This window comes from Panthera leo, chromosome D3 (assembly GCF_018350215.1).
Source record: "Panthera leo isolate Ple1 chromosome D3, P.leo_Ple1_pat1.1, whole genome shotgun sequence".
Classification (NCBI taxonomy): Eukaryota; Metazoa; Chordata; class Mammalia; order Carnivora; family Felidae; genus Panthera; species Panthera leo.
The window spans coordinates 6,122,136-6,148,650 of NC_056690.1; the positions used below are offsets into that span (position 1 = coordinate 6,122,136).

General features: G+C 43.1%; 1 protein-coding gene across 7 annotated transcripts in view; it reads right to left on the bottom strand.

The window, feature by feature from the left end:
* The window catches only part of TCTN2 (tectonic family member 2), a 28,041-nt gene extending 5,584 nt beyond the window's left edge, over positions 1-22,457 (bottom strand). For 3 of the 7 annotated variants that reach the window (XM_042910902.1, XM_042910900.1, XM_042910906.1), the window contains exons 1-14: positions 22,272-22,457; positions 22,034-22,141; positions 21,459-21,547; positions 20,433-20,628; positions 18,287-18,355; positions 17,039-17,139; positions 11,665-11,861; positions 11,106-11,232; positions 9,934-10,075; positions 8,371-8,436; positions 6,469-6,603; positions 6,149-6,226; positions 2,911-2,991; positions 2,278-2,389 (exon numbers count right to left, since the gene is read on the bottom strand). In XM_042910902.1, coding sequence (XP_042766836.1) covers positions 2,278-2,389; positions 2,911-2,991; positions 6,149-6,226; positions 6,469-6,603; positions 8,371-8,436; positions 9,934-10,075; positions 11,106-11,232; positions 11,665-11,861; positions 17,039-17,139; positions 18,287-18,355; positions 20,433-20,628; positions 21,459-21,547; positions 22,034-22,141; positions 22,272-22,353 — 1,583 coding nt within the window. In that variant the 5' untranslated portion in view covers positions 22,354-22,457. The remainder of the gene's footprint in view (positions 1-2,277; positions 2,390-2,910; positions 2,992-6,148; positions 6,227-6,468; positions 6,604-8,370; positions 8,437-9,933; positions 10,076-11,105; positions 11,233-11,664; positions 11,862-17,038; positions 17,140-18,286; positions 18,356-20,432; positions 20,629-21,458; positions 21,548-22,033; positions 22,142-22,271) is intronic. The other 4 variants (XM_042910904.1, XM_042910903.1, XM_042910901.1 and 1 more) reach the window with 3 other exon arrangements.
* Between the last annotated feature and the right edge of the window lie 4,058 nt (positions 22,458-26,515).

Consider the following 26,515-nt stretch of genomic DNA (forward strand, 5'->3'; position numbering starts at 1 on the left):
GGGTGAACATGAGCCCCATAACAGGTGAGCCCCGCTTCTCTCTCTCTCCCTTTCTCTCTCTCTGTCCCTTGCTCACTTGTGCCCTCTCTCTCTCAAAAAATAAGTACATACATACATACATACATAAAATAAAAAATTAAAATTAAATTAAATTAAATTAAAATAAAATAAAATAAAATAAAACAGCTTCTTTAAAAAAAAGAATTGGAACTTAGCATCCTTCCTTTCTGGCAATGTCATTGACAGGTAAAAACCTTATAAACTGCAGGAGAGAGCCTTCTATCCCACAATCAAGAGCCTCTGCTGATAAGTGATACCCGCAGTCTACTTCCTGTCTAGGGCCTCCCCCATCTTTTCCCATGTAGTTCCCAAAGAACTACACTACTTGGGATGTGTTACAGACAAAATGGGTATAAGGATACATGCAATAAAAACCACAATGAGGGGCACCTGGCTGGCTCAGTCAGTTAAGCATCAGACTTTGGTTCAGGTCATGATCGCATTGTTCGTGAGTTTGAGGCCTCCATCGGGCTCTGTGCTGTCAATGCAGAGCCCATTTCAGACCCTCTGTCTCCCTCTCTCTCTGCCCCTCCCCTGCACATGCACTAGTACTCTCTCTCTCTCTCTCTCTCTCTCTCAAAAATAAATAAACATTAAAAAAAATGTTAAACCCGCAATGAGATATTTCTTCACACCTACTGAGATGACACCTATCAGAAAATCGGGGAGCAACTGGGTGGCTCATAGGTTAAGCGTCCAACTTCAGCTCAGGTCACGATCTCGAAGTTTTTGAGTTTGAGCCCCGCGTCGGGCTCTATACTGACAGCTAGGAGCCTGGAGCCTGCTTCGGATTCTGCGTCTCCCTCTCTATCTGCCCCTCCCACACTCATGCGTGCACGCTCGTTCTCTCCTCTCTCTCTCTCTCAAAAATATACATTAAAAAAATTATTTAAAAAACAGAAAATAGTAAGTGTTGGGAGGATGTGGACAAATTGGAACCCTCTTACCTTGCTGGTAGAAATATAAAATGGTGCAGCCACTGAAAATAATGCAGTGGTTCCTCAAAAAATGTAAGCATAGAATTACTCTGTGACCCAGCAATTCCACTCCTGGCTACATGCCCAAAATAACTGAAAGCAGGGAGTCAAACAAAAATGGGCGTGTGAACGTTCATAGCAGCACTATTCACAACAGCCAGAAGGTAGAAAGAACTCAAATGTCCATTCACAGATGAACAGATAAACAAATGTAGTGCAGCCGTACAATGGAGTATGACTCAGCCACAGAAGGGAGCCCAGCGCTGACACCTGCTACAACATGAATGAGCCTCAAAAATACTAAGCTGAGTGAAAGAAGCCCGACACAAAAAGTCACCTATCGTACAATTCCATTGATATGAAATGTCCAGAAGAGGTAACTCCCTAGAGATTGGTGGTTGCCAGTGGCTGGAGGAAGGGGGAGGGGGAATGACGGTTAGTGGGCACGGGCTTCCTTCTGCAGAGATGAAAACGTCCGGGAACTAAATAGGGGTGGTGATTACACAACATCATAAATGCACCAAATGTCACTGAATTATTTACTATAAAATATTAATTGGGGGCGCCTGGGTGGCTCAGTCGGTTAAGCGTCCGACTTCGGCTCAGGTCACGATCTCGCGGTCCGTGAGTTCGAGCCCCGCGTCGGGCTCTGGGCTGATGGCTCGGAGCCTGGAGCCTGCTTCTGATTCTGCGTCTCCCTCTCTCTCTGCCCCTCCCCCGTTCATGCTCTGTCTCTCTCTGTCTCAAAAATAAATAAACGTTAAAAAAATTTTTTTTTTAAATATTAATTGTCTTATATTCACCTCAATTTAAAAAAAAAAGAACGCATTTGCATATCCATTAACACACTTTCCAAATGCCACCCAGACAAGTGCAAGGTTCTTTATACACCACGTAACAAGTATTCTTTGAATGTTAACCACCCCAATTGTATTTGTCTCCTGGCCTTTTTATACTTCTAGGAGTATTGGGTTCCAATGATGAACAGACTTGAGCAGAGCAACTGCATAAATATGGATGAAAGGGCTTCAGTCCCAGGGAAGAACTCGATTCCCCCTCTATCAATATTTGAACCAATTGTGAATAAACTGTACTTATTCACTGTCCACTACCAATTTTACAAAAGCTTTTTATTCGTACTGTAATTTTTCACAGTCACGTTGTCTTTACTGTTCGTGCGGTGAATTCGTTTTAAGCAAACCACTCAAAACGCAGGAAAATTGGCCAATGATACACTCACCTGAGCTGAGTACAGTTTTCACTGGTCCCAACTTCTAAAAGACATCCAGATAGTGCATTTTCTCCAAATAAAATGGGTTTGAAAGTTGCTGATGTACACAAACCCCTTCCAGCTAGAAAATAAGAAGGTTGTCCTCTTACTATTTTTGCTAAATGAAAGTAAAGAGTTACTTCAAAGTTTTTCTTGGAAAACAGTATGTAGAAATAAAGTTTCCAGTTTTTGAGAACTGAGGTCATTGTCACTCTACTCCTTTCAAAGCTGAACAAAGGAGCCTTTCTGTACCTTGACTGGGATCGGTGGTTTATTCTAAACATGTGAGTTAACGCCTTCTGGCAGAAGCAGGTAAGTGCCACCAAGGCACAGGTTTCCCATAGTTCAGAACAAATCTACAGTCGTGTCTCCAGGCAACCACGCATTTAAGTCTCTCTTACAAATGACTAGCTCTTCAGGTGCAAACAGTGTTCAATTTTGAGAAAACGGAGAAGCATGATCTCCCCCATCCCTACCCCCACCCCCACCGCCACTAAATAAACCAACAGGAGTTTGAGGTGATTACGTGATTCGATGCAGAATATGGCAATATTTCCAGTTCTAGCTTACCGAAGGGCTAATCGTATTACCAAACCAGATTACCCGATTGCCAAAGGTGCAGAGTCGTCACGTTATTCACCCTGTTGGCATTTAGAGCTCGAACAGGCTTGCCAAGTTGGTAACCTAGACAAACAGAATAATAAGAAGCTAAAGTTAATCTGATACAGCAAGCGTGACCTTGTCAAACAGTATGAAAGAGGAATACACAACACAAGGAAACACGCGGAAAAAGCTGTGTCAGAATACAGTTGAGCAGCGCCTGGGTGGCTCAGTCGGTTACGTGTCCGACTTCAGCTCAGGTCACGATCCCACGGTTCATGAGTTCGAGCCCCGCGTCGGGCTTTGTGCTGACAGCTCGGAGCCTGGAGCCTGCTTCCGATTCTGTGTCTCCCTCTCTCTCTGCCCCTCCCCCATTCATGCTCTGTCTCTCTCTGTCCCAAAAATAAATAAACGTTAAAAAAAAAAAACTTGTTAAAAAAAAAGAAAATAAGCTGCGTACTTGACACTTCACCTCTAAAAGCTCTGACATAACATCTCCTGAAATAAAGGATATTCTTCTACAGAACCATGATACCAATATTTCTCCTGAGAAAATTAATAATTCCTTAGAATCAAATCCTATCCAGTTCATACTGCTATTTCCCCCGAAGTCCCCAAAAACACGTTTTAGGGCTGTTTCTACAAACCGGGATGCAACTGGGGTTCACGCGTGGTGTTTGTGCTTCCAACGTCACCTCTCACCACTCGGGAACAAGCAGCCTCCCCTCCGGCCGCGGTTCGACCCTGCCCGCGTGCACTACCCCCCATGCTCACTTCTGCCCCGTTGGCCTCCCCGGGGCCAGCCCTGCTCTCAGCCCGCACTGGCTGCTTTCCAAGGTACAATCTCCTCCGCACAGCCCACAACAGAAACACGCTGCAGGCAGAACTCTGACTCACTCTGCCTCTCTTCCCGCACTGAGATCAGAACCTGCGCCTACGAGATACTTAACACGGTTCCTTAACGATGGAGAGTTTAGGGGCATGGTCGACATTCTACTTCCCTGAAGCTCCGGAGTACCTGTGCGTAAGCCCCGTGCTCCTTTATTCATTTTCTTATATTGTTCTCTGTTGTTTCCATGACCCCGGGCTGTCTTTCCAAGTGAGACAGTGAATTCTTTGAGGAGAGGGCCCATGTCGTGTAGTCTTCCTAAAACCCCTCCTGCCTCACAAAGTGCTGTATATACACAAGCTATTTCACAGACTAATCAGTTCTGGCTCATAATCGGTTTATTCTTTTTTGACAAGAGCTTCAACATTTTTCACATGTTCTGATGGTGCTTCTCAGAAATCATGTGAAATTGAATCATGGAATGAAAACCCTTAAATTCCAGCAGCCTGCTAGGAAACCCAACAATATTAATTTATTTTTAATGTTTGTTTATTTCTGAGAGAGAGAGAGTGCATGAGCAGGGGAGGGGCAGAGAGAGAGGAAGAGAGAATTCAAAGCAGGCTCACGCTGTCAGCACAAAGCCCGATGTGGGGCTCGAACCCACAAACTTCGAGATCACGACCTGAGCCGAAGTCGGACATTCAACCGACCAAGCCACCAAGGTGCCCCGAAACCCGACAATAAAATCCAAAACTCCACATTAACAAGTACACTAAAATCTCATTTAAAAGAAAAAAAAAAAAAAAAAAAAAAAAAAATATATATATATATATATATATATATACATATATACACACACACACACAGGGATGCTTGGGTGGCTCAGTCAGTTAAGCGTTGGACTCCCGATTTCAGCTCAGGTCATGATCTCACAGTTTCTGAGATCGACCCGCACATCAGGCTCCACACTGACAGCACAGAGCCTGCTTGGGATTCTCTCTCTTTCTCTGCCCTCCACCTCCACTCTCACATGCTTTCCCTTTCCCTCAAAATAAATAAATAAATTTTTAAAAATATATATGTAAAATAGATCATGCATTATTATTAAATCAATATGTACAAATATTGAAAATCATGCAAACTACAAAGTTATTTAAAAGTAAAAAAGTTTTGAAAATAAATAGGGAGTCTGCGAGTCGCTTAAGTGTCCAACTTCGGCTCAGGTCATGATCTCACAATTCAAGAGTTCGATCCCCATGTCAGGCTCTCTGCTGTCAGCACAGAGTCTGCTTCAGATCCTCTGTCCCCCTCTCTCTGCCCCACCCCTGATCTCAAAAATAAACATACATACATACATACATACATAAAAGTAACCAATAAATAAAAGTAAAAAAAGTTGTTCCTTCATGGTTACTTACTGCCTGATTAAGAATAGTAAAAGGAAGGACAAATTTTTTAAAAACAATGATAGTTTATCCATCCAACATATACTTACTGAACACCTACTATGGTTCAAGTCAGTGCTGTTCAATAAAAATACAATGCAAGCCACATATGTGATTTTTAAATATGACATATTTTTAGAATTTTTTAGACATTAAAATTTTTTTCTAGTAGCCCCATTAAAAAAAAGAGAGAAAAAGGAGATGAAATTAATTTGAAGAATGTATTTTATTCAACTCAATATATCCAAACATTATCATGTCCACATATGCCGCTGGCCACATTGCAAGTGCCTAGCAGGTGGGCGTGACTAACAGCTGCTACATTGGACCTGCAGTTCTCCTTACTGTTTTAAATTTTTTACGTTTATTTATTTTTGAGAGAGGCAGAGAGAGACAGAGCGTGAGCAGGGGAGGGGCAGAGAGAGAGGGAGACACAGAATCCGAAGCAGGCTCCAGGCTCTGAGCTGTCAGCACAGAGCCCGATGAGGGGCTTGAACCCACAAACCGTGAGATCGTGACCTGAGTTGACGTCAGACGCTTAAGCGACTGAGCCACCTGGGTGCCCCTCTCCTTACTGTTTTTAAGCGCTAAGGAGGCAACAGTGGATTAAAGAAGCAAACAAATATATAATGAACCAAGTGATGCCATATTTGCACATAATGACAAAACGCACATGCCTGGAACTTCACAGTCCCCATGAAGTCTCTCCATGGACTCCATCGCGTCTCCATCTATAGCTTCTTATTTCTTAAAAAGCTAATTTTACCAACACTTCAAAGGCATTATACAAACAACAACAAAAAACCAAGCTGTTATCAGAAAAAGAATACAGTGTCACAAAAGAGAAAGAGACAGGCTAGAATCACAAACTACAATTGGAGAGAGTTACTTATAATCATCACTGTGGTACAGGAGTATTCAATTAAAATATGTTTGTAGGATCAGTGATTGACATACACTATCTTACCTGGATTTCCAGAAAATTCCTTTTCATCACCACTATTATAGCTTAAAAATTTTACTGTAAATCTCTGTGTCATGATCCCTAGAAATAAAACACAATATAAAATATAGTGTGTACCATTTTACTAGGGAAAGAAATTATCCCCCACAGTGTCATTTTCTTTATCTTATAATTAATTTTGACATGCAAAAAAAAGCCTTTTTTATTAAATCACAATTACAAATAAGAAAAAAGTCTGACTTGGTTTTACACGTAATAATTATGAGAATCTTAAAAAAAAAGTTTTCAACTGAAAACATTCTCACTGCTCTCAACAGATTTACCTTTCTGGTGAGCATTAATTGCTACCCTAATAATTTTGACACTTATTTCGCTGATTGTATTATTATTCCATCTGAAAATATAATGTTCTTCCACATTCACATTTCTGGGGGCCGATCCATTACTTAAAAGTGTTTCTGCAAATAAAAAAAAAATTCTGTCATAAATTAACGACCTTGAGCTCAGGTCTATTATTGGTCCCACCGAGTCAGCACTGGCCACCCCCCCCCCCCCACAACAGCATCACAGTATCTATCCTTTCCCTTCCATTTCTGTACCCCCGGAATGTGGCTCATAGTTCGATCCAGAGACGTGCTCAGTAGAATGTTTGTCAAAAATGAAAGGCTAACAGAAGGTCGCCTCCTTAGAAACAGAGGCCTGCCGTCTAGTTCACTACTATATTGTCGGTATTTGCTAAGATTCGATGAATGAATAAATTTGAGAATTACAACATACTGCAGAGAAATACAAATATCCTTAACAAAAATCCTGATGACATTAGCCAAACTCTGAATCATTTGTTTGGCTGCATTAAAACTGCAAAGTTTAATTATCAAAAAGAAAAAAAGATGAAACTTAACAGAAGACCATGGGGGAAGGGAAGGGGAAAAAAAAAAACAGTGACAAACTGAGAGGGAGACAAACCATAAGAGACTCTCAAAAACAGACCACAAACTAAGGGTTGATGGAGGGAGGGCGGGGGATGGGGAGGGGAAAACGGGTGATGGGCACTGAGGAGGGCATTTGTTGCGATGAGCATTGGGTTTTATATGTAAGCGATGAATCACGGGAATCTACTCCGGAAGCCAAGAGCACACTGTATACTCTGTATGTTTGCTACCTTGACAATAAATTATATTTTTAAAAAAGAAGAAGAAGAAAAAAGAAACGAGTAAGAGAAAGGCTAAGGCAAGAAAAAAAAGAAAGAAAGGAAAGAGGGGCACCCGGCTGCCTCAGTCAGTAGATCGTGTCACTCTTGAGCTCAGGGTTGTGAGTTCAAGCCCCATCTTGGATGTGGAAATTGCTTAAAATAAAAAAGTCTTTAAAAAATTCTTTTTTTAAAGAAGGGGCACCTGGGGCGCCTGGGTGGCTCAGTCGGTTGGGTGTCCGACTTCAGCTCAGGTCATGATCTCACAGCTCCTGAGTTTGAGCCGTGCGTCGAGCTCTGTGCTGACAGCTCAGAGCCTGGAGCCTGTTTCGGATTCTGTGTCTCCCTCTCTCTCTCTACCCTCCTCAGCTCATGCTCTGTCTCTCTCTGTCTCAAAAATAAATAAATGTTAAAAAAATAAAAAATAAAAAAAATAAAGATGGGGCACCTGGGTGGCTCAGTTGGTTAAGCATCTGACTCTTGATTTCGGCTCAGGTCATGATCTTCCGAGCATGAAATCGAGTCCCACGTCAGGCTCAGCAAGGAGCACAGAGCCTACTGGGGACTCTCTCTCCCTCTCTCTCTGCCCCTCCCCGACTTGCGTTCACTCTGTTTCTCTCTCTAAATAAATAAACAAATAACCTTAAAAATAAATAAAAATATAAATATAAATATATATATAATAAATAAATAAAAATAAAAATAAAAATAAGTAAAAAGGAAAAGAGAACAAGAAACATAAATGTTGGTTCCCTGGAAAACATTTTCGAAAAGGTTCACAGAGCCTGAAAACTGGCAGGGACACTGGAGCCCCCACAGCTCGGGACTAGGCAACTGGCTCCAGGGCACAGATACCGCTCCGCAGCAAAGCAAGAGGGAACGGGGAACAAACAGAACGTGGAACAGACAAAGTTCTAATTGCCGTGAACCTCCTTAAATTCTTAATAAAAACATATTTACCCTAAGACTCTATGCTCCTTACAAGAAATGACACATATTTCTGTAGAAGTGATGTAAAAGCGTGACGTTAAATCACCTGTCCTGGTGATGAACTTGTCTGGGTCGGTTGCTTCCTCATAGGTTACCCTTGGTGTAACGATGCCTGAAAAGATACAGAAATTAACTTCACAGGACTACGTGGCCCAGCACGATCACATTTACTTATTGAAAGCGAAAGCTAATCAAGCAAATACGATAACTGCGCCTGACCCGTGTGCCAGCTACAAAACTCTCCCGCTCCCCAGACGCCACCAAATAGGAATCCCACCGTTCTTGGCATCTGATAACAACGGAGGAGGAGGATCCAAAGCCAGTGATCATAATCCTGAGAGCCACTCTCCTATAGGAACAAAGAGGCGGTCCACGACCGGGCGGAGTGTAACAGGAGCGCTCGCTTAACAAGCGGCTTGGGGCTTCCTCAGAAAGTTAAATCACCACGTGACTCGGCAATGCCACTGGCAGGTGCGGCTCCAGGAGAAACGCAAGCCTGTGCTCACACAGACATCTGCACGCGAGTGTTCAGAGCAGCACTCCCGCGGTCGCCGAAAGCTGGAAACCCAAATGCCTCGCAAAGGACGAACGGATAACACACGTGGCACAGATATCCATGCGATGGAATATTGCCCAGCCATAAACACGGGTGACGTTCTGGTCACGGCGGCTACGCCTTGAAGATGTGACGCTAAGTGAAAGAAGCCAGACATAAAAGACCACGTAGTGTAGGATTCCTTTGTTACGGGAATTCCAGAACAAGCAAATCCATAGAGATGGAAAGGAGAGTAATTAATGGTCCCTAGGGGTCAGGGCACGGGGAGGAAGAAGAGGCTGTTGGTGGGTACGGGAAGGGGAGGGGTGTCCTTTAGGGGGAGGAAATGTTTTAGAACTAGACAGAGGTGATGGTGGCACAGCATTGTGTATGTACTAAATGCCACTGAATTGTACACTTCAAAATGGTTGACTTTAGGGGCACCTGGGTGGCTCAGTTGGTTAAGCATCTGACTCTTGATTTCAGCTCGGGTCGTGATCTCACAGCGGTTCATGAGATCGAGCCCCACATTAGGCTCTGCACAGTGCGGAGACCGCTTGGGATTCTCTCTCTTCCTCTCTCTCTCTCAACATAATATAAATAAAAATAAACATTTAAAATGGTTGATTTTATGTTATGTGAATTTTGCCTCAACTTTTATTTATGTATTTTTTTAGTGTTTATTTATTTTTGCGAGAGAGAAACAGGGAGCACGGGAGAGGGGCAGAGAGAGAGGGAGACACAGAATCGGAGGCAGGTTCCAGGCTCTGAGCGGTCAGCACCAAGCCCGAGGCGGAGCTTGAAATCACAGACAGCGAGATCGTGACCTGAGCTGAAACCAAGAGTCAGACGCTTAACCGGCTGAGCCACCCAGGCGTCCCTCAATTTTTAAAGAAGAACTAATATGCAATGTGCTATCCTATGGAACGGGACTTTTTCTGAAGAAAACGCTTTCTTCGACGGACAGCTGAAATATTTTAAATTGACCCAGTAGAAGTGATTTATACTCTCATGAGATCACGGTTTCTGTCGACACCCGGGTCTGTGTTCTTTTTGCAAACCACCGTGACGTACCTCCCAGCACACCATTCTTGATCTTGGCATTGATAATACCATCTCGTTCCTGGGATACTTCCAAACGAGTGGCGCACTGCACATCGAAATTCTGAAGGAAAGCCACCGGTGCGTTCTGTAGGCACTGCCCAGCCAGGGACACCTGAGGGTGAGGGAGAATCCCAACAGGGCTGTGACTTCTCTTCGAATCATAAAATAGCGACCAACATCTCACGCAAGCACTCTTTCTGCGGCCTGCTCCTACCGATGGCTTAGTTTCAGTAACGACTAGTTCACTCACTAGATGACCAACGAAGAAAATGATCTAGTTAATTTGCTACACAAAGTCTGGAAGCTTTGTCACAATAAGTATTATTTAACGAAAACAAAGAAAATTTCCTGCTCTGCTCCATTGACTTTGCAGAAACACGATTATATTCGACTTCATTTTCTCTCCCTCATGACAACCATACTTTTGTTAAAACTGTAAAAAAATGGATTCCTTAAACAGTGAAGAGAGACGATTTGGACTCCCGTGTTTTCTTTCCACAAATGCTTTTTTCCTCATGACTTTGGACTTAAAAAAATATTTTGGGGCACCTGGGTGGTTCAGTCAGCCGAGCGTCTGACTTCCGCTCAGGTCATGATTTCACAGTTCGTGGGTTCGAGTCCTGCATCGGGCTCTGTGCTGACAGCTCAGAGCCTGGAGCCTGCTTTACATTCTGTGTCTCCCTCTCTCTCTCTGCCCCTCCCCTGCTCGTACTGTCTCTCTCTCTCTCCAAACTAAATAAAATATTTTTAAAAATAAATAAAAAAATAAAGATTTCACACAAAGCTCTATATAGCCTTGAGATATTTTTCAAAATCTCTGGAATATTACATTAGATTATATACTTATAGCTTACAAGAAATTGGCTGTGAAACTAACAGAAGTGCAGAATGGTAGTTATTTCCGTGGAAATTTATAGAATTTGTTTTGGTTGGTAAGTTCACTCTGAGATTTAGCAACGACAGTGGTTAATTTAAGAGAGACTATTAAAAATAAAATCCACAGACCAGAAAGAGTTGAGTACCTGGAAAGTCCACAGGAGAAATAACTTAGGACGAGATTTTTAACAGCAGTGTAAGTCAAATTAACAACAGGAGGGGAAAATTTGTAAAAGGCCCTAGCATGTTCAAATTGAAATTCTTACCTGCGGAATGGTAAAATATGCCTTGTCGACAGTCATGATTGGATCTCCTTGTTTGTAACCGAAGTCTGAGAAGTCTCTCAGATCAGTATGCAGATACACTTCGGCAGAAGCCTGTGGCCTAGAGGAACTGTAAATCGATGAGGATTATCGCTACTCCTTCTGGCCGGTATCTGCTAAAAACAATTCTTCTTGCATTTTCTTTTTTTTACTTTTTTAATTACAAAAATATTTGTACCAAAAGCCAAAAAGCTGTACACTGGAAAGTGGTTAGCGGTTCATTTTATGCTCCGTGAATTTTACTTCAATGATAATAATAATAAAGTTGTAAAATTTCAACATGACAGAAAGGTACCAGAAAGAAACTGAGGCCCCCGTGAGCCCACCACTGGTTTCCCAAACCCAGATAATCACTATTCACCATTGGTGGTGACTGACCAATTTCCTTTGGGTGAGGCCCAATTCTTTCAAAGGCTTAACACAAAACAAAGTCGCTAACGGACATGGAAGACTGAACCTCATGTTGAGGACCTGGGGGGCCCATGGGGACCCCAACACGCACACGGAGCCGTGGTAGAAGTAGCCCAGGAAGGGCGAGTTGGCCAGCGGCGACTGCACACACAGGAACGGGAACCAGCCCGGGGCCTCCGGCGCCCCCTGCGCGGAGCACAGCTGGTCAAACAGAGGGTTGACATCGCCTCCAAAAACGCCGGTGAAACAGGCCTCTCTGAACAGTCCTGTGAGATCCGACGAGCATTCCTTGGAAGGAAACGTGAAGGAGCGGTGAGCAGACAGCAGCTTCTGGGGTGCCCGCCACCAGCTCTCAGGGGAAGAGGACGCCACCGAGGAAGATGAAGCAACACAATCGCCATCCAGGCTGCCAGTGCTACGTGGTCACAGAAAGTAAAATCCTGCTAGAATTTCTCTCCTCAGCTCCCCACGAGCCTCCAAGTCAGTAATTTCAGGCCTTCAAGGGAACCACATCCTTAATGGGGACATAGATGTGCCCACAAAAAAACAAAAACAAACAAACAAGCAAAAGTAGGAAGAGAAGAAAATATGGAAGACACTCCAAGTGGGGAATAAAACAGAGTAAACTTCCCTTTTTAATTGTCATCACCATCCAAACCCCTAGCCCAGAGAAACCTAAAGACATCTCGAGTTCAGGGCAAACAGTCCGTATTCCCTAAGAAACCTTAAGGCCATCGCTGTATTATAACACGACCCAATTAATGTCACCAAGAAGTGACTTCATTCCTGCATTCGGTTCTTCATCCATTTTCTTCCCCATTTCTCAGAGGACTCAGAGAACTAAAAGTTAAAAATGTCCCGAATCCGGAACCCTCTTGCACTGTTGGTGGGAATGCAAATTGGTGCAGCCGCTCTGGAAAGCAGTGTGGAGGTTCCTCAGAAAATTAAAAATAGACCTACCCTATGACCCAGCAATAGCACTGCTAGGAATTTATCCAAGGGATACAGGAGTACTGATGCATAGGGGCACTTGTACCCCAATGTTTATAGCAGCACTCTCAACAATAGCCAAATTGTGGAAAGAGCCTAAATGTCCATCAACTGATGAATGGATAAAGAAATTGTGGTTTATATACACAATGGAATACTACGTGGCAATGAGAAAAAATGAAATATGGCCTTTTGTAGCAACATGGATGGAACTGGAGAGTGTGATGCTAAGTGAAATAAGCCATACAGAGAAAGACAGATGCCATATGGTTTCACTCTTATGTGGATCCTGAGAAACGTAACAGAAACCCATGGGGGAGGGGAAGGGAAAAAAAAAAAAAAAGAGATTAGAGTGGGAGAGAGCCAAAGCATAAGAGACTCTTAAAAACTGAGAACAAACTGAGGGTTGATGGGGGGTGGGAGGGAGGGGAGGGTGGGTGATGGGTATTGAGGAGGGCACCTTTTGGGATGAGCACTGGGTGTTGTATGGAAACCAATTTGACAGTAAATTTCATATATTAAATAAATAAATAAATAAATAAACATTAAAAAAATAATAAATAAAAAAAAAATGTCCCAAATCCTTTGTTCCCTGACAGTAGGAAAATAACTTTTTAAAAAATTTTTTTCAATGTTTATTCATTTTTGAGAGACAGAGACAGAGCATGAGCGGGGGAGGGGCAGAGAGAGAGGGAGACAGAATCCGAAGCAGGCTCCAGGCTCTGAGCTATCAGCACAGAGCCCGACGCCAGGTTCGAACCCACAGGCCATGAGATCATGACCTGAGCCCAAGTCGGACGCTTAACTGACTGAGCCGCCCAGGCGCCCCGGAAAATAACCTTTAACCAAGAACAATTCAAATTAAAAAATTGATCATGTCCGAAGTGATAAGTAGCAGCTGTCCAAAGACATCACTGACCCACATACTAAACACTGCCAGGGGCTGGTGCTGTGTATATCGATACCATATACGACAAACACGAAAGAGGTTAGAAACAGGGCACAGCACTGCAGTCTGGAAGAAAGAGGAAGAGAATACCATATGTTTCTATTGATATTGACAGATGATATGCTCTATTCTTAAATTAAATATAATTGTTATTATAAGTGCAATTGTTGGTATGAGAGTTACAATATAAATAAAGGTCCTAAACTTTCCTTTTCTGTTTTGTAAAACCAACCACGATATAATTGCACTCATCCAAAAACAGGAGTGACTGGGGCCACAGTAAATGTGCCTCTTTTGCAACTCTCATTCCTCTTAAGTCTCAAATAAGGATTAAAAATGTGTATTTGAGGAGGGGCACCTTGGTGGCTCAGTCGGTTAAGTATCTGACTCTTGATATCGACTCAGGTCATAATCTCACAGTTTGTGAGTTTGAGCCCCACGTTCGGCTCTGCACTGACAGCACGGAGCCTGCTTGGGATTCTCTCTCTGCCTTTCTCTCTCTCCCTCTCTCTCAAAATAAATAAATAAATAAACTTAAAAAAAAATTAAATTAAATTAAATTAAAAAAAAAAAATATATATATATATATATATATATATATATATATATATATATATATGTATGTATTTGACCTGGATCAGGCAACTTTTTCTAGATATGACACTAAAAGCACAAGCAACAAAAGAAAAACTTGATTAATCGAATTTCAACAAATTTAAAAAACTTTTGGGCTTCAAAGGACACCAACAAGAAAGCAGACACCTACACAATGGGAGATGTTTGTCGCAAATCATATACCTGATTTGGGACTAGTATCCAGAAGGTATAATGAATTCTTATAGTTTAACAACAAAAAGACAACCCGATTGAAAAATGGGCAAAGGAGGGAAAGAAATGAGAGCTTTCCCCCTAAGGTCAGGAACACAAGAGAGATGTCCACTCTCACCACTGTTATTCAACATAGTACTGGAAGTCCTAGCCTCTGCAGTCAGACAACACAAAGGAATAAAAGGCATCCAAATCAGCCAGGAGGAGGTCAAACTTTCACTCTTTGCAGATGACATATACTGTATATGGAAAACCCAAGAGTCCACCAAAATACTGCTAGAACTGATCCATGAATTCAGCAGAGTCACAGGATATAAAATCAACGCACAGAAATTGGATGCATTCCTATACATCAATAATGAACTGACAGAAAGAGACATCAAGGAATTGACCCCATTTACAACTGCACCAAAAACCATAAAATACCTAGGAATAAACCTCACCAAAGAGGTGAAAAATCTATACACTGAAAACTATATAGGAAGCTTACGAAAGAAATTGAAGAACACACACAAAAAATGGAAAAATATTCCATGTTCCTGGATAGGAAGAGCAAATATTGTTAAAATGTCAATACTACCCAAAGCAATCTACATATTCAATGCAATCCCTATGAAAATAAGACCGGCATTCTTCACAAGAGCTAGAACAAACAATCCTAAAATCTGTATGGAACCAGAAAAGGCCCCGAATAGCCAAAGTAATGTTGAAAAAGAAAACCAAAGCTGAAGGCATCACAATTCCAGACTTCAAGATGAATTACAAAGCTGTCGTCATCAAGACAGCGTGGTACTGGCACAAGAACAGACACTCAGATCAATGGAACAGAATAGAGAACCCAGAAATGGACCCACAAACGTATGGCCAACTAATCTTTGACGAAGCAGGAAAGAATATCCAGTGGAATAAAGAAAGACAGCCTCTTCAGCAAGTGGTGCTGGGAAAACTGGACAGAGACATGCAGAAAAATGAACCTAGACCACTTTCTTACACCAAACACAAAAATAAACTCAAAATGGATGAAAGACCAAATGTAAGACGGGAAGCCATCAAAATCCTAGAGAAGAAAGCAGATAAAAACCTCTTTGCCGTACGACTCAGCAATTGCACTACTAGGTACCTATGCAAGGGCTACAGGTGTGCTGTTTCAAATGGGCACATGCACCCCAATGTTTATACCAGCACTATCATAGCCAAAGTATGGAAAATGCCCAAATGTCCATTGACAGATAAATGGATAAAGAAGATGTGGTATATATATACAACAGAGTATTACTCGGTGAACAAAAAGAATGAAATCTTGCCATTTGCAACAACGTGGATGGAACTAGACGGTATTATGCGAAGTGAAATTAGCCAGACAGAGAAAGACAAATATCCTATGACTTCGCTCATACAGGGAATTTAAGATACAAAACAGATGAACATAAGGAAAGGGAAGCAAAAATAATATAAAAACAGGGAGGGGGACAAAACATAAAAGACTCTTAAATATAGAGAACAAACAGAGGGTTGTTGGAGGGGGTGTGGGACGGGGGATGGGCTGAATGGGGAAGGGGCACTAAGGAATCTACTCCTGAAGTCATTGTTGCACTATATGCTAACTAATTTGGATGTAAATTAAAAAATAAATTAGTTAATTTTAAAAAATGGGCAAAGGATCTAAAGCGACATTTTTTCAAAGATATAAAAATGGCCAACAAGCACATCAAAAGATGTTCAACGTCATTTGCCACTACGGAAATACAAATCAAAATCACAATGAAATACCACTTCACACCCACCGGGATGGCTATCATCAAAAAGACTGTAACAAACGTAGATGAGGACATGGAAATAACTGCAACCCTTCTACACTGCTGATGATGCAAACGTAAAAACCATGCAGCCACTTTGGAAAACGGTTCCTCAAAAGGTTAAACACACAGTTCCTATAGGACAGAGCAACTCCACCCCTAGGTAATATATCCAAGAGAAATGGAAACACACGTCCAAACCAAAACTTGCACACAAATGTTCACGGAAGCTTCATTCGTAACAGCCAAAAAGCAAAAGCAATCCAAGCGTCCGTCGACTGATGAATGGATTGGCAACATACGGTCTGTCCATGCGACGGAATGTGACTCGGCCATAAAAAGGGACAAAAACAGGGGCGCCTGGGTGGCTCAGTCGGTTGGGCGGCCAACTTCGGCTCAGGTCATGATCTCGCGGTCTGTGAGTTCGAGCCCCGCGTCGGGCTCTGTGCTGACAGCTCGGAGCCTGGAGCCTGTTTCAGATTCTGTGTCTCCCTCTCTCTGACCCTCCCCCATTCATGCTCTGTCTCTCCCTGTCTCAAAAATAAATAAAACGTTAAAAAAAAAAAAAAAAAGGGACAAAAACAGACACCTGCCACAACGCGGATGACCCTTGGACATTTCGTGGGTTCAAGACCCACACTGGGCTCCACGCTGATGGCACAGAGCTTGCTTGGGATTCTCTCTCTGCCCCTACCCTGCTTGTGCTCTGTCTGTCTCTCTCTCTCTCAAAACAAATGAATAAACTTAAAAAAAAAAATTAAAAAAAAAACAAAAACAATCTACAACACAAAACACAATCTTACTTTTCAAAGCCCATCTATGAAAAAGCTGTATGGGGAACTGTATCCTTTACATGCTATTGGGTATAGTAACCTTTGTACCCGTAATCGAAAAGAGCTTACCTGGTCACAGCAGCAGCGGACGTCACAGGCCCCAGCGGTCAAATTACAAGGACAAGGACCCAGGGGTTGATACACCTGGTTGGGAATAACAGTCACATTCTCTGAAAAGTACAAACGACAGAGAAGTCCAGCCATGAAACACTCTGACAAAGCATTGCCACATTTTTGATACTCAAAAGAAAGCTGAATCATTGTTTTACAAATCACCAGGACCAAATATTACACATTAAGGAATCCCTGAGTTATGCATAAACCCTATCTGGGCCTGTATCTACTACTCCAACAAAAACCCAAATATAGGAAAATATGCTAGTTATAACAAAATGAAGTCACGCTTGACCTTAAAGATAATCATGACTAAAATTTACAAGTTAGGATAAAGGTAACGCACTGACTTTATTTTTCAATACACTGAACAATCCTTTTCGTAACACAGACTGACATTACCCATTGACCCCTTCAAATGCGTTACCTTTTCCAGCAGATAAAACCGAAGCCATGAGGACATTTCAGAGACATTATCTGGGGGCCCATTTGGCCGCAAGATTACGTCTAATCATGCTACCTGCTCGACCTCATGTCCTATCGCACTGCAGACCCAACTCTTTATATCCTGATTCTAGCTCAAGTGTGGAAGTGTGGGGGAAATTAATAATTTTTACATGAATTGGAAAAGGAATACGTCACATTACATTTCAACCTCCTAATTCAGAATCCAGACAGTAATGTTTCCAGATCCCCTGCGGCAATTTATCAGATAAATTTTACTTTGAAACTTTACTTTTGTCCTCAGATTGGGTACATGTTGAAAAACTACGTAGCACTGGGTGTTGTATGGAAACCAATGTGACAATAAATTTCATATATTAAATAAATAAATAAATAAATAAATACCGATATAGTTTAAAAAAAAAAAAAGAAAAACTACGTAGCAATCACTTGTAACAGTTAACTTCAATGACGTGACAGTTGAAGCATCTCAAAAACAGCTAATTATGCAGAATTCTATGCTAGAATATAGTAGAACCCCAGTATGTCAATGGTCTCAGGAATAAGGAGAAGGTCTGAGTAACATAGTCTGTTACTCAGGCAAGGGTCTGGCCATCAGTATCATCAAACCAGTGGAATAAAAACAGGGCATTTTAGAATAGGGTTTTACTATGCGATATATAGGTAGGTATCTGTGCATCTACCTATATGTCTCCTACGCCATTTGCTACCTTGATTGTTCCTAGGCGTACCACGTACCTCCCATCTGTCCTTCCGTCCTTGTTCTCGTTCTGATCTCTGTCTGACTGGGTGCAAAATTTTTCATACCTTCATGGGGTCAGAGCGAACATCTCATAACTACCAATACACAGAGTCTAATTTTCCTAAGTTTGGCTATTTATACAAAGACGTTCTGATCTGTTACCTAAATGCAGTCAAGCATATTTTTTAAAAAGAAGAAAAGTCACCACGTTGAATGGTACAGCTACTAATCCTTCCTGTAGATTTTTTTCAGCACCCCCTGAATATTATTTTTTGGCTTTAAATTTTAAGCATTAGAGAATGTTTTTTTGGTTTTTTCTCCCAAAAACAAAACTTTAGACCTTTAAATTGGTCACAGATTCACATGTTCAAAAAACTCAAGAGGAGGCACCTGGGTGGCTTTGTCGGTTAAGCATCTGACTTTGGCTCAGGTCATGATCTCATGGTTCATGGGTTTGAGCCCCTCATCGGGCTCTGTGCTGACAACCCGGAGCCTGGAGCCTGCTTCGGAATCTGTGTGTGTGTGTGTGTGTGTGTGTGTGTGTGTGTGTGTGTGTGTCTCTGACCCTCCCCAGCTTGTGCTCTGTCTCAAAATTAAATAAATAAACTTTAAAAAAAAATTTAACAAAAAAACCTCAAGAGGATCTAAAAAAAGGTACACAGTGAAGTCCTCCCAGCCAGCCCTTCCTGTTCCCACACCACTTGCCCAAATGGCCCTACATGGTTAGCTTCTCAGATAGCCTTCCAGAACTTTCGTATGCAAATATATAGTCTCACTCCATGCTATAAGCACCCGTGTGCGGCTGCTTTTTGCACTTGGTAATAGATCTTGGAGATGTTTCCGCGTAAGCACACTGAAGGCAGGGTGGCCCAATGGATGGCACCGTCTGAACATATCTAACCCTCCTCAACTTCCAAAATCACAAGGGGGATCACAGTGAGGGGATGTGATAAGGGAAGCGACAGTGTGTGAGTCTCAAAATGACAAGTGACAGACCTTCGCTACTGAGGACAAACGCTTCTCCCTTCATCCCGGGGGACTGCAAAGGCAAGAGTTGCTACGTTGACTGCAGGAGACAGGGAACATGGTGGTGGCACCTATCAAAGTGGACCTTCAACACTGGCACAGCTACATCCTGTCGTTCTTAGAAAACCTGCCGTGTGAACGCAAGAATAACACAAGGCCATTTTCGTGCCCAAAAGCAGACGTGCGCAAAAGATATTTGCTCTAGCCACACACTGCATGCTGGAAGTGACTCAGATTCCATCAGTAAGAGACTAGTCAAATACACAACGGTATCTGCACGCGATGGAATATTATGCAGCTATTAAAAAGAATGAGGTGAACCTACATGCGTTTATATGGAACTTATTTATTTTTTTTACCAATTTTTTTAATGTTTACTTACTTTTGAGAGAGGGAGAGACAGAGTGCAAATGGAGGAGGGGCAGAGAGAGAGGGAGACACAGAATCTGAAACAGGCTCCAGGCTCCAAGCTGTCAGCACAGAGCCCGACGCGGGACTCGAACCCACGAACCGTGAGATCATGACCTGAGCCAGATTCGGACATTCAACCAACAGAGCCACCCAGGTGCCCCTATATGGAATTTATTTCTAAAAGGCATAGAATAGTGAACTGTGTGTTATTAGTGTGTGTATGTATTGTTTTTGAAACAAGAGAATACCACATGCTTCCATAAGCATAAATTAATAGGCTGACACTAGAAAGGGAGCTGGACGTCCAAAGCTTTCACTGAAAATCCACTGGGTTTTTTTTTTGTTTGGTTGGTTTCTTGGTTTCTTTGTTTGTTTTGTTTTTTGTAAACTCCTTCATTAATCTTTCCCTTGACTTTTTTTTTGGTTTGGGTTTTAAGATGGAGTCATAAGAATCAAGACACAGAAACAAACCTCACTCTCTCCCTTTCAGGCAGTCTACAAAGATACAAACAGCACAGCGGAATAACATAGATCCTAATTAAGTGCAATAATACAAAGTAGAAACTTCTAAAGTAAGAAAATTAAACAAAAGGAAAGTAGGCTGAAGAAGGCAACACTGACTCCAGAGCAAAGCGGACAAAGGGCACGGCAGGCACTCAGAACCCGACAGGCAACGTTCGGCGTGAATGTTTGGACTTGACTTGCCTGATGCATTCCGGGCCAAAGAAGAGTTGGCGTAAATCTCCACTCGAATGAGCAGATGTGCTAAACAGGACGAATTGTGAGATGCCGAAACCAGAAGAGTTTGGACAATACACGGGGGCTCTGAGAAGGGATCTGTCTCGTTAGCGGAACACCCTTGCAGACCCCTCTTCAGCCTCACTGTCACATCCAACGCGCTCTGAAAGGAAAAGTCGCTGCACTTTTTAAGGTGACTCGACACAGCATGGATAATTATAAGAACACACGATGGAAAACACAGCAAAATCACACAGCTGCCTCAGTTCACTTTACGAAAGGAAAACCGTACGCAAAGCTGCCATCATTCAGCCGGTAAACCTCTGGCGATTCGTAAGCCCTGATTCCTAATCCTCAATTTAACAGAAAAGCAAGCAAGTCTCATAAATTAACTCAGTTTGTCCAGCATCTTTTTAGTTTTTCTTTTTTATCATCCCATCAGCATATCAGCAGAAGACTAAATACACACATTAAAAACTCAATGAAAAGAGTCCCCAGTTCCTGGGGTGCACGCAGTCGCTTTCTCGTCCATATTTCCATTGCTGATGTCTTGCACATACTAGGCATTCAATAAAACATTTATTGAATGAGAGTTGTTGTTTTTTTTTTAAGTAGTCTCCATGCCCAGCATGGAGCCCAGCGCAGGGCTTGAACTCACGAACCGTGAGATCAAGACCTGAGCTGAGGTCAAGATTTCTGAGTCACAGATCCATTTGAAAATCTGATGGAAGCTGGCAACCATCTCATGAGGAAAATGCACACACACATAATGTTACACACAATTTCAGTGAGTTCACAAACTTCTTGAAACCCGTCCAAGGACCGCTAGCCCTACCGTAAGCACCTCTGGGCTGGAGGGGCGTCTCCTCGATCTGGTAACCCGTAGTCTCACAGTGGTTCCAAGCACAGACAAAACCATACCTTGTCCAACCAAAACAGCACTGCAGAAACACTGAATGTGGGTCTCCGCAGACGCCCCGGGAAAAGTTTTACCTCTGGCCTTACCACACTGGGGGTCACAGTCAAGCTCCAGTCTCCCGTCTCATTGGTCAGCGCTCCACAGGCTGGGGTTGGCAATAAGCCTATGGGGGAGAAGATTAGGATGCAAGGAGGCAGTATTGCCCAGCAGCTAAGGGTGTGCATGCTGGAGTCAGGTTCCCTGGGAGGGAATCCTTTTCCAAGCCTGGGATTGGGCCCTTCACAAGCTGTGCGACTTTGGACAAGTAACAGCCTCTGCGAACTCTCGTGTCTTCATGTGTTACACGACATGAAAGTGTATTACTGTTCTTACTGGGGAAATGCAGTGATGCATGTAAACCACAGGAGACAGGCAGCTCAGTGAACGTGAGCCATTACTGTTCCAGGCTTTCTTTCACCAAGCCTGTCCGTCGGTCCTCTCTGGTCCACAGCACCCCCCCCCCCCCCCCCCGTTCCTGCTCCCACGCCGACTTTGCAGTGGACAGCGGCCGGGGCCCCAGGGGATGCCACCTCCTGGGATGCCACCTCCTTGGGCGGCGTGGCCCTGGCCCAACCCCCACCCTCCCCACAGGGAGGGCCGGACTCCTTACCCTCCTTGTCCTGCAGCAAGGCCAGGGACACGGTCACATCCTCGGTGCCTCCGACCAGGGAAGCGCTGACCGCAGGGCCGGTCATACGGATGAAAGCAGGGATGAAAACTGGGCGGGAAAGAAGGGGAAGGGCGGAGTTACTAGTTGCAAGGGCACCCGGAGGAGTCCCAAATCTGGCCCGTTAAACGCCTCGTCCCCAACCCACCCGCCCTTCGGGCCCCTGCCCTGCCGTACACACCCAGGTCCCCCCACAGCGGCCTCAGGACGCCCAGCAGAAGGAGAAGCCCCAAGAGCAGAGGGGCCGGCGGCGGCAAGCCCATGCCTGGGGCTCGCGCGGCCCGCTTCACAAACCCGCTCCGGGGCTGGAAGCTGGGACGCTCTGTACGCGATGACTGGGCCCGCGCCGCCCCGCCGCCGCCATCTTGTCAAACCAACCGGAGCTATGGCAACCACCAATCGGCCGCGGGCCTGGAGGAGCGGCGGGCGGTGATTGGGTGGAATGCAGCAGAGAGCCCGCCCCCAACCCGGGGCCGCTAAATCCCGGCCCCGCCCACGGGCCCTGCGCCTTTAAATCTCGATCCTGAAAAAGTAGGAGTCTGCGTCCGGTTTAAGAGAGTTAGTTCAGCCACGCATGCAAAAGCGAGCCTACCTACAGACACTGGCTTCTAAACGAGCTCCTTAATAAACGTCATTTCTATGGGGACTTTGGGAGAAGGACAAAAAGGGGATGAGGCTGCAGGGCTGTTGAATTGTTTTTATTATGATTCTCCCGGCGTTTCGAAGAGGGTTTTGCTGTTTGTATTTACCGCACAGAGCTGTCAGCACTCGAGAGTAGATCTGATCGAAGAACACTAAACGTTTTGCCCAGCATTGGGGCAGACACAAAAGTATCCCAGTTCTTACATCACTAGCCTCAAAGCATCTCAGACATTATTATGGTTCAGTGACGGCGTGCAGACGCTGAGATCGCTAGGGGACCGGGGGCAGGTCACCTGACCTCTCTAAACTTGAGTTACCTCCTCTATAGAAGGCAGATAATGGTCTCTCCCTGATAGGACAGTATGAGGATCGGCAAACCTAACATTCTGAAAGCAATCTGAGAGCTGAGGTTCTACAAGTGCCCGGCCCTGGGTTCCACCTTGTTCTTAACGCTCTTGCCAAATCGTGGATTGTTGCAGCTGTAATCGGCATGATATCCCCACCACCAGCCCGCACATCAGCTCCTCTTGGGGGATCGCCAAGTGTTTACGTCTCCCGGTATATCTGGGAATAAAGCCTAGAACGTTGCCAACAGCGGGGTCATCACTTAACCTATTGCTGCTATTTACTCATCATTCCTGAACAAGAGAGTAAAAGCATTTTCACCGAGGAAAAATTTTGCGTTGAATGACTTTGAATCCCTGGGTCAAAATGCTTTCACTTTAGGGGAAACGTAAGAAAGGAATTTAGGCAAACACTGTTCCTGGGGGTGTTTTCAATGTACTACAAATCTTTATTTTCACTGAGTTCTACTTTGCTAGACCTTAACTTTGCTGCCATGCTGTCATATGTTCTAGGCAGACATAGTACCATAGTTACCTGTATTGGCGTGTGTCACTTGTCAGACACTCAAAATAAAAACATTTTAGTATTTAAGAGCATGTTACGGGTGCCTGGGTGGCTCACTCCGTTGAGCGTCCGACCTTGGCTCAGGCCATCATCTCAGGGTCTGTGAGTTCGAGCCCCGCGTCGGGCTCTGGGCCGAGGGCACAGAGCCTGGAGCCTGCTTGGGATTCTGTGTCTCCCTCTCTCTCTGACCCTCCCCCGTTCATGCTCTGTCTCTGTCTCAAAAATAAATAAAACGTTAAAAAATAATATTTTGGGATGAGCACTGGGTGTTACATGGAAACCAATTTGACAATAAACTTCATATATTGAAAAATAAGAAAAACAAAAAAAATAAAAAATAATAATAAAAGCATGTTATCATTTTTTGTTCTGATCAGAATAAACAGTATGTACTAAAAGTATGTTTTTATTTTCTGCTTTTGGTTGCATTAAGCTATTAGCCAGTAGTGAAATGAACTATGGATTCTAGGATTTACAGTAAAAAAAAAAAAAAAACAGCTTCAAAAGTTGTTTTTATTTTTTTTATTTTTTTTTAATTTTTTTTTTAACGTTTATTTATTTTTGAGACAGAGAGAGACAGAGCGTGAACGGGGGAGGGTCAGAGAGAGGGAGACACAGAATCTGAAACAGGCTCCAGGCTCTGAGCTGTCAGCACAGAGCCCGACGCAGGGCTCGAACTCTCAGACCATGAGATCATGACCTGAGCCAAAGTCGGCCGCTTAATCGGCTGAGCCACCCAGGCGCCCCTAAAAGTTGTTTTTAAAAACTGTCATTTGTGAGGTACGATATTATTAAAATTAAATAGGAAAGTTTTCTTAAAATTATTTGTACTCTGTCCTATTAAAATGTAGGCATAAAGTTTCAACTATTAATGAAAAGCCCTGATTTTTAAATACTGTACTTCTTATATAAAAATGTCATTGATGGGGGCACCTGGGTGGCCAACTTTTGATTTCAGCTCATAATCTCACAGTTGGTGAGATCAAGCCCCCTTATCAGCACAGAGCCTGCTTGGGATTCTCTCTACCTCTCTCTCTCTCTGCCCCTTCCTGCTCATGCTCTCTCTCTTGAAAATAAATAAAAACAAACTTTAAAAAAAAAAAAAAAAAAGGCAGTGTGACCTTCCTCTAGGAATTCTGCTTCGATGTATTTTAATGTTTATTTTTATTTTTTTAATGTTTTTTAATGTTATTTATTTCTGAGACAGAGACAGAGCATGAGTGGGGGAGGGGCAGAGAGAGAGGGAGACACAGAATCCGAAGCAGGTTCCGGGCTCTGAGCCGTCAGCACAGAGCCCGACGCGGGGCTCGAACTCAGGAACCATGAGATCATGACCTGAGCCTAAATCGGATGCTTAACCCACGGAGCCACCAGGCACCCCTCAATGTTAATACTTAAGCTTAACAATGGCCTGACCTCCAGGGTCCTGTAAGTCTCCTTTACCATATAAACATTCCTCTGGCACCTCCTGTATCTCTCCCCTCCACCCAAGATGTATGTCAGCAATCCTCCTCCAAGCTTGGGGCCCACCGATCTACATCTGAAGGGTCTCATGGCTGAGGTTTTACTAGAGGCTAGTATACAACCTTTGCCTAACAGCAGGGAGCCCCAGGTCCTGGAAAGGTTGCTTCTAAATTCCTTAGAGACCTCCACTCTCCCTAATCCCCTCCCAACTTGAAAGTATACGACGAGTCACTCCTCACAGCCCTGGTGCAGCTTTCTGCCCACGGGTCCTGTCCCTATGCTTTAATAAAACCACCCTTTTTGCACTGAAGAATTCTTTCTTGCCCATTTTCTCTGAACCCCAACATTTTCACATCATATTTACTCTCTTCTCCATCACTGCTGGAAACGTTCCATGCACTCTTCTGGGAATCACTAACGGTCTTACAAATCAACTTTGGATGATTTGAAATAAACAAAATAACTGTTTTTAAAACATGGGAGCAGGAATCTTTTTGTAGATAAAGTCCAAGAGACTACCTTAGAATTGAGGATTGGATAATAGTTATAATGTTTAACTATCTACTCAATAAGGGAATAATTTCATGGTTTTACAATTAACTATTATGGGATAATAAAGGTCCTACTTCTATGACATGAAAACATACATTACACCAGCTTGCTTTATCCAATGAAAATACCAAATAATTAAAATTGTGTTGATCTTGCTCACAAAATAAAATTACAAGCAAACATCCAATCTTCCTTCTAATAGTTTCAAACTTAGAAACTTTGCATTAAATACTTCACACCAATCTATTATTATGCAGTATTTCTAACAATATTTTCATATACAGTTTTAGCCAGATTTGAAATTAAAGTTCTTCAGAGGCTCCTTGTTAGGTCACTTGGTAGAGCATGCAACTCTTGACCTTGTGGTTATGAGTTCAAGCCCCACATTGGGCATAGAGCTTACTTAAAAAAAATAAAATAGGGGTGCCTGGGTGGCTCAGTCGGTTAAGCATCTGACTTTGGCTCAGGTCATGATCTCACAGTTTATGAGTTCGGGTCCCATGTCGGGCTCTGTGCTGACAGCTCAGAGCCTGGAGCCTCCTTCGGATTCTGTGTCTCCCTCTCCCTGTGTCCCTCCTCCACTCAAGCTCTTGTCTCTCCCTCTCTCTCTCTCTCTCTCAAAAATAAATAAACATTAAAAAATATTTTTTTAACACATTAAAAAAAAATAAGTAAAAGTTCTTCAGAGTTGAATAAAAACTTGACTGACATTTGACCAAATCCAGTTAAAGTACAAACTTTAAGATAAGTTGAATTAGCATGAAACAAACAATAAGAGAAAATGACTTAGGCAAATATGAAAATTTAAATTATTTTATTATAAAAATTTATATAAACCATAAAAACAACAGTTAAAAA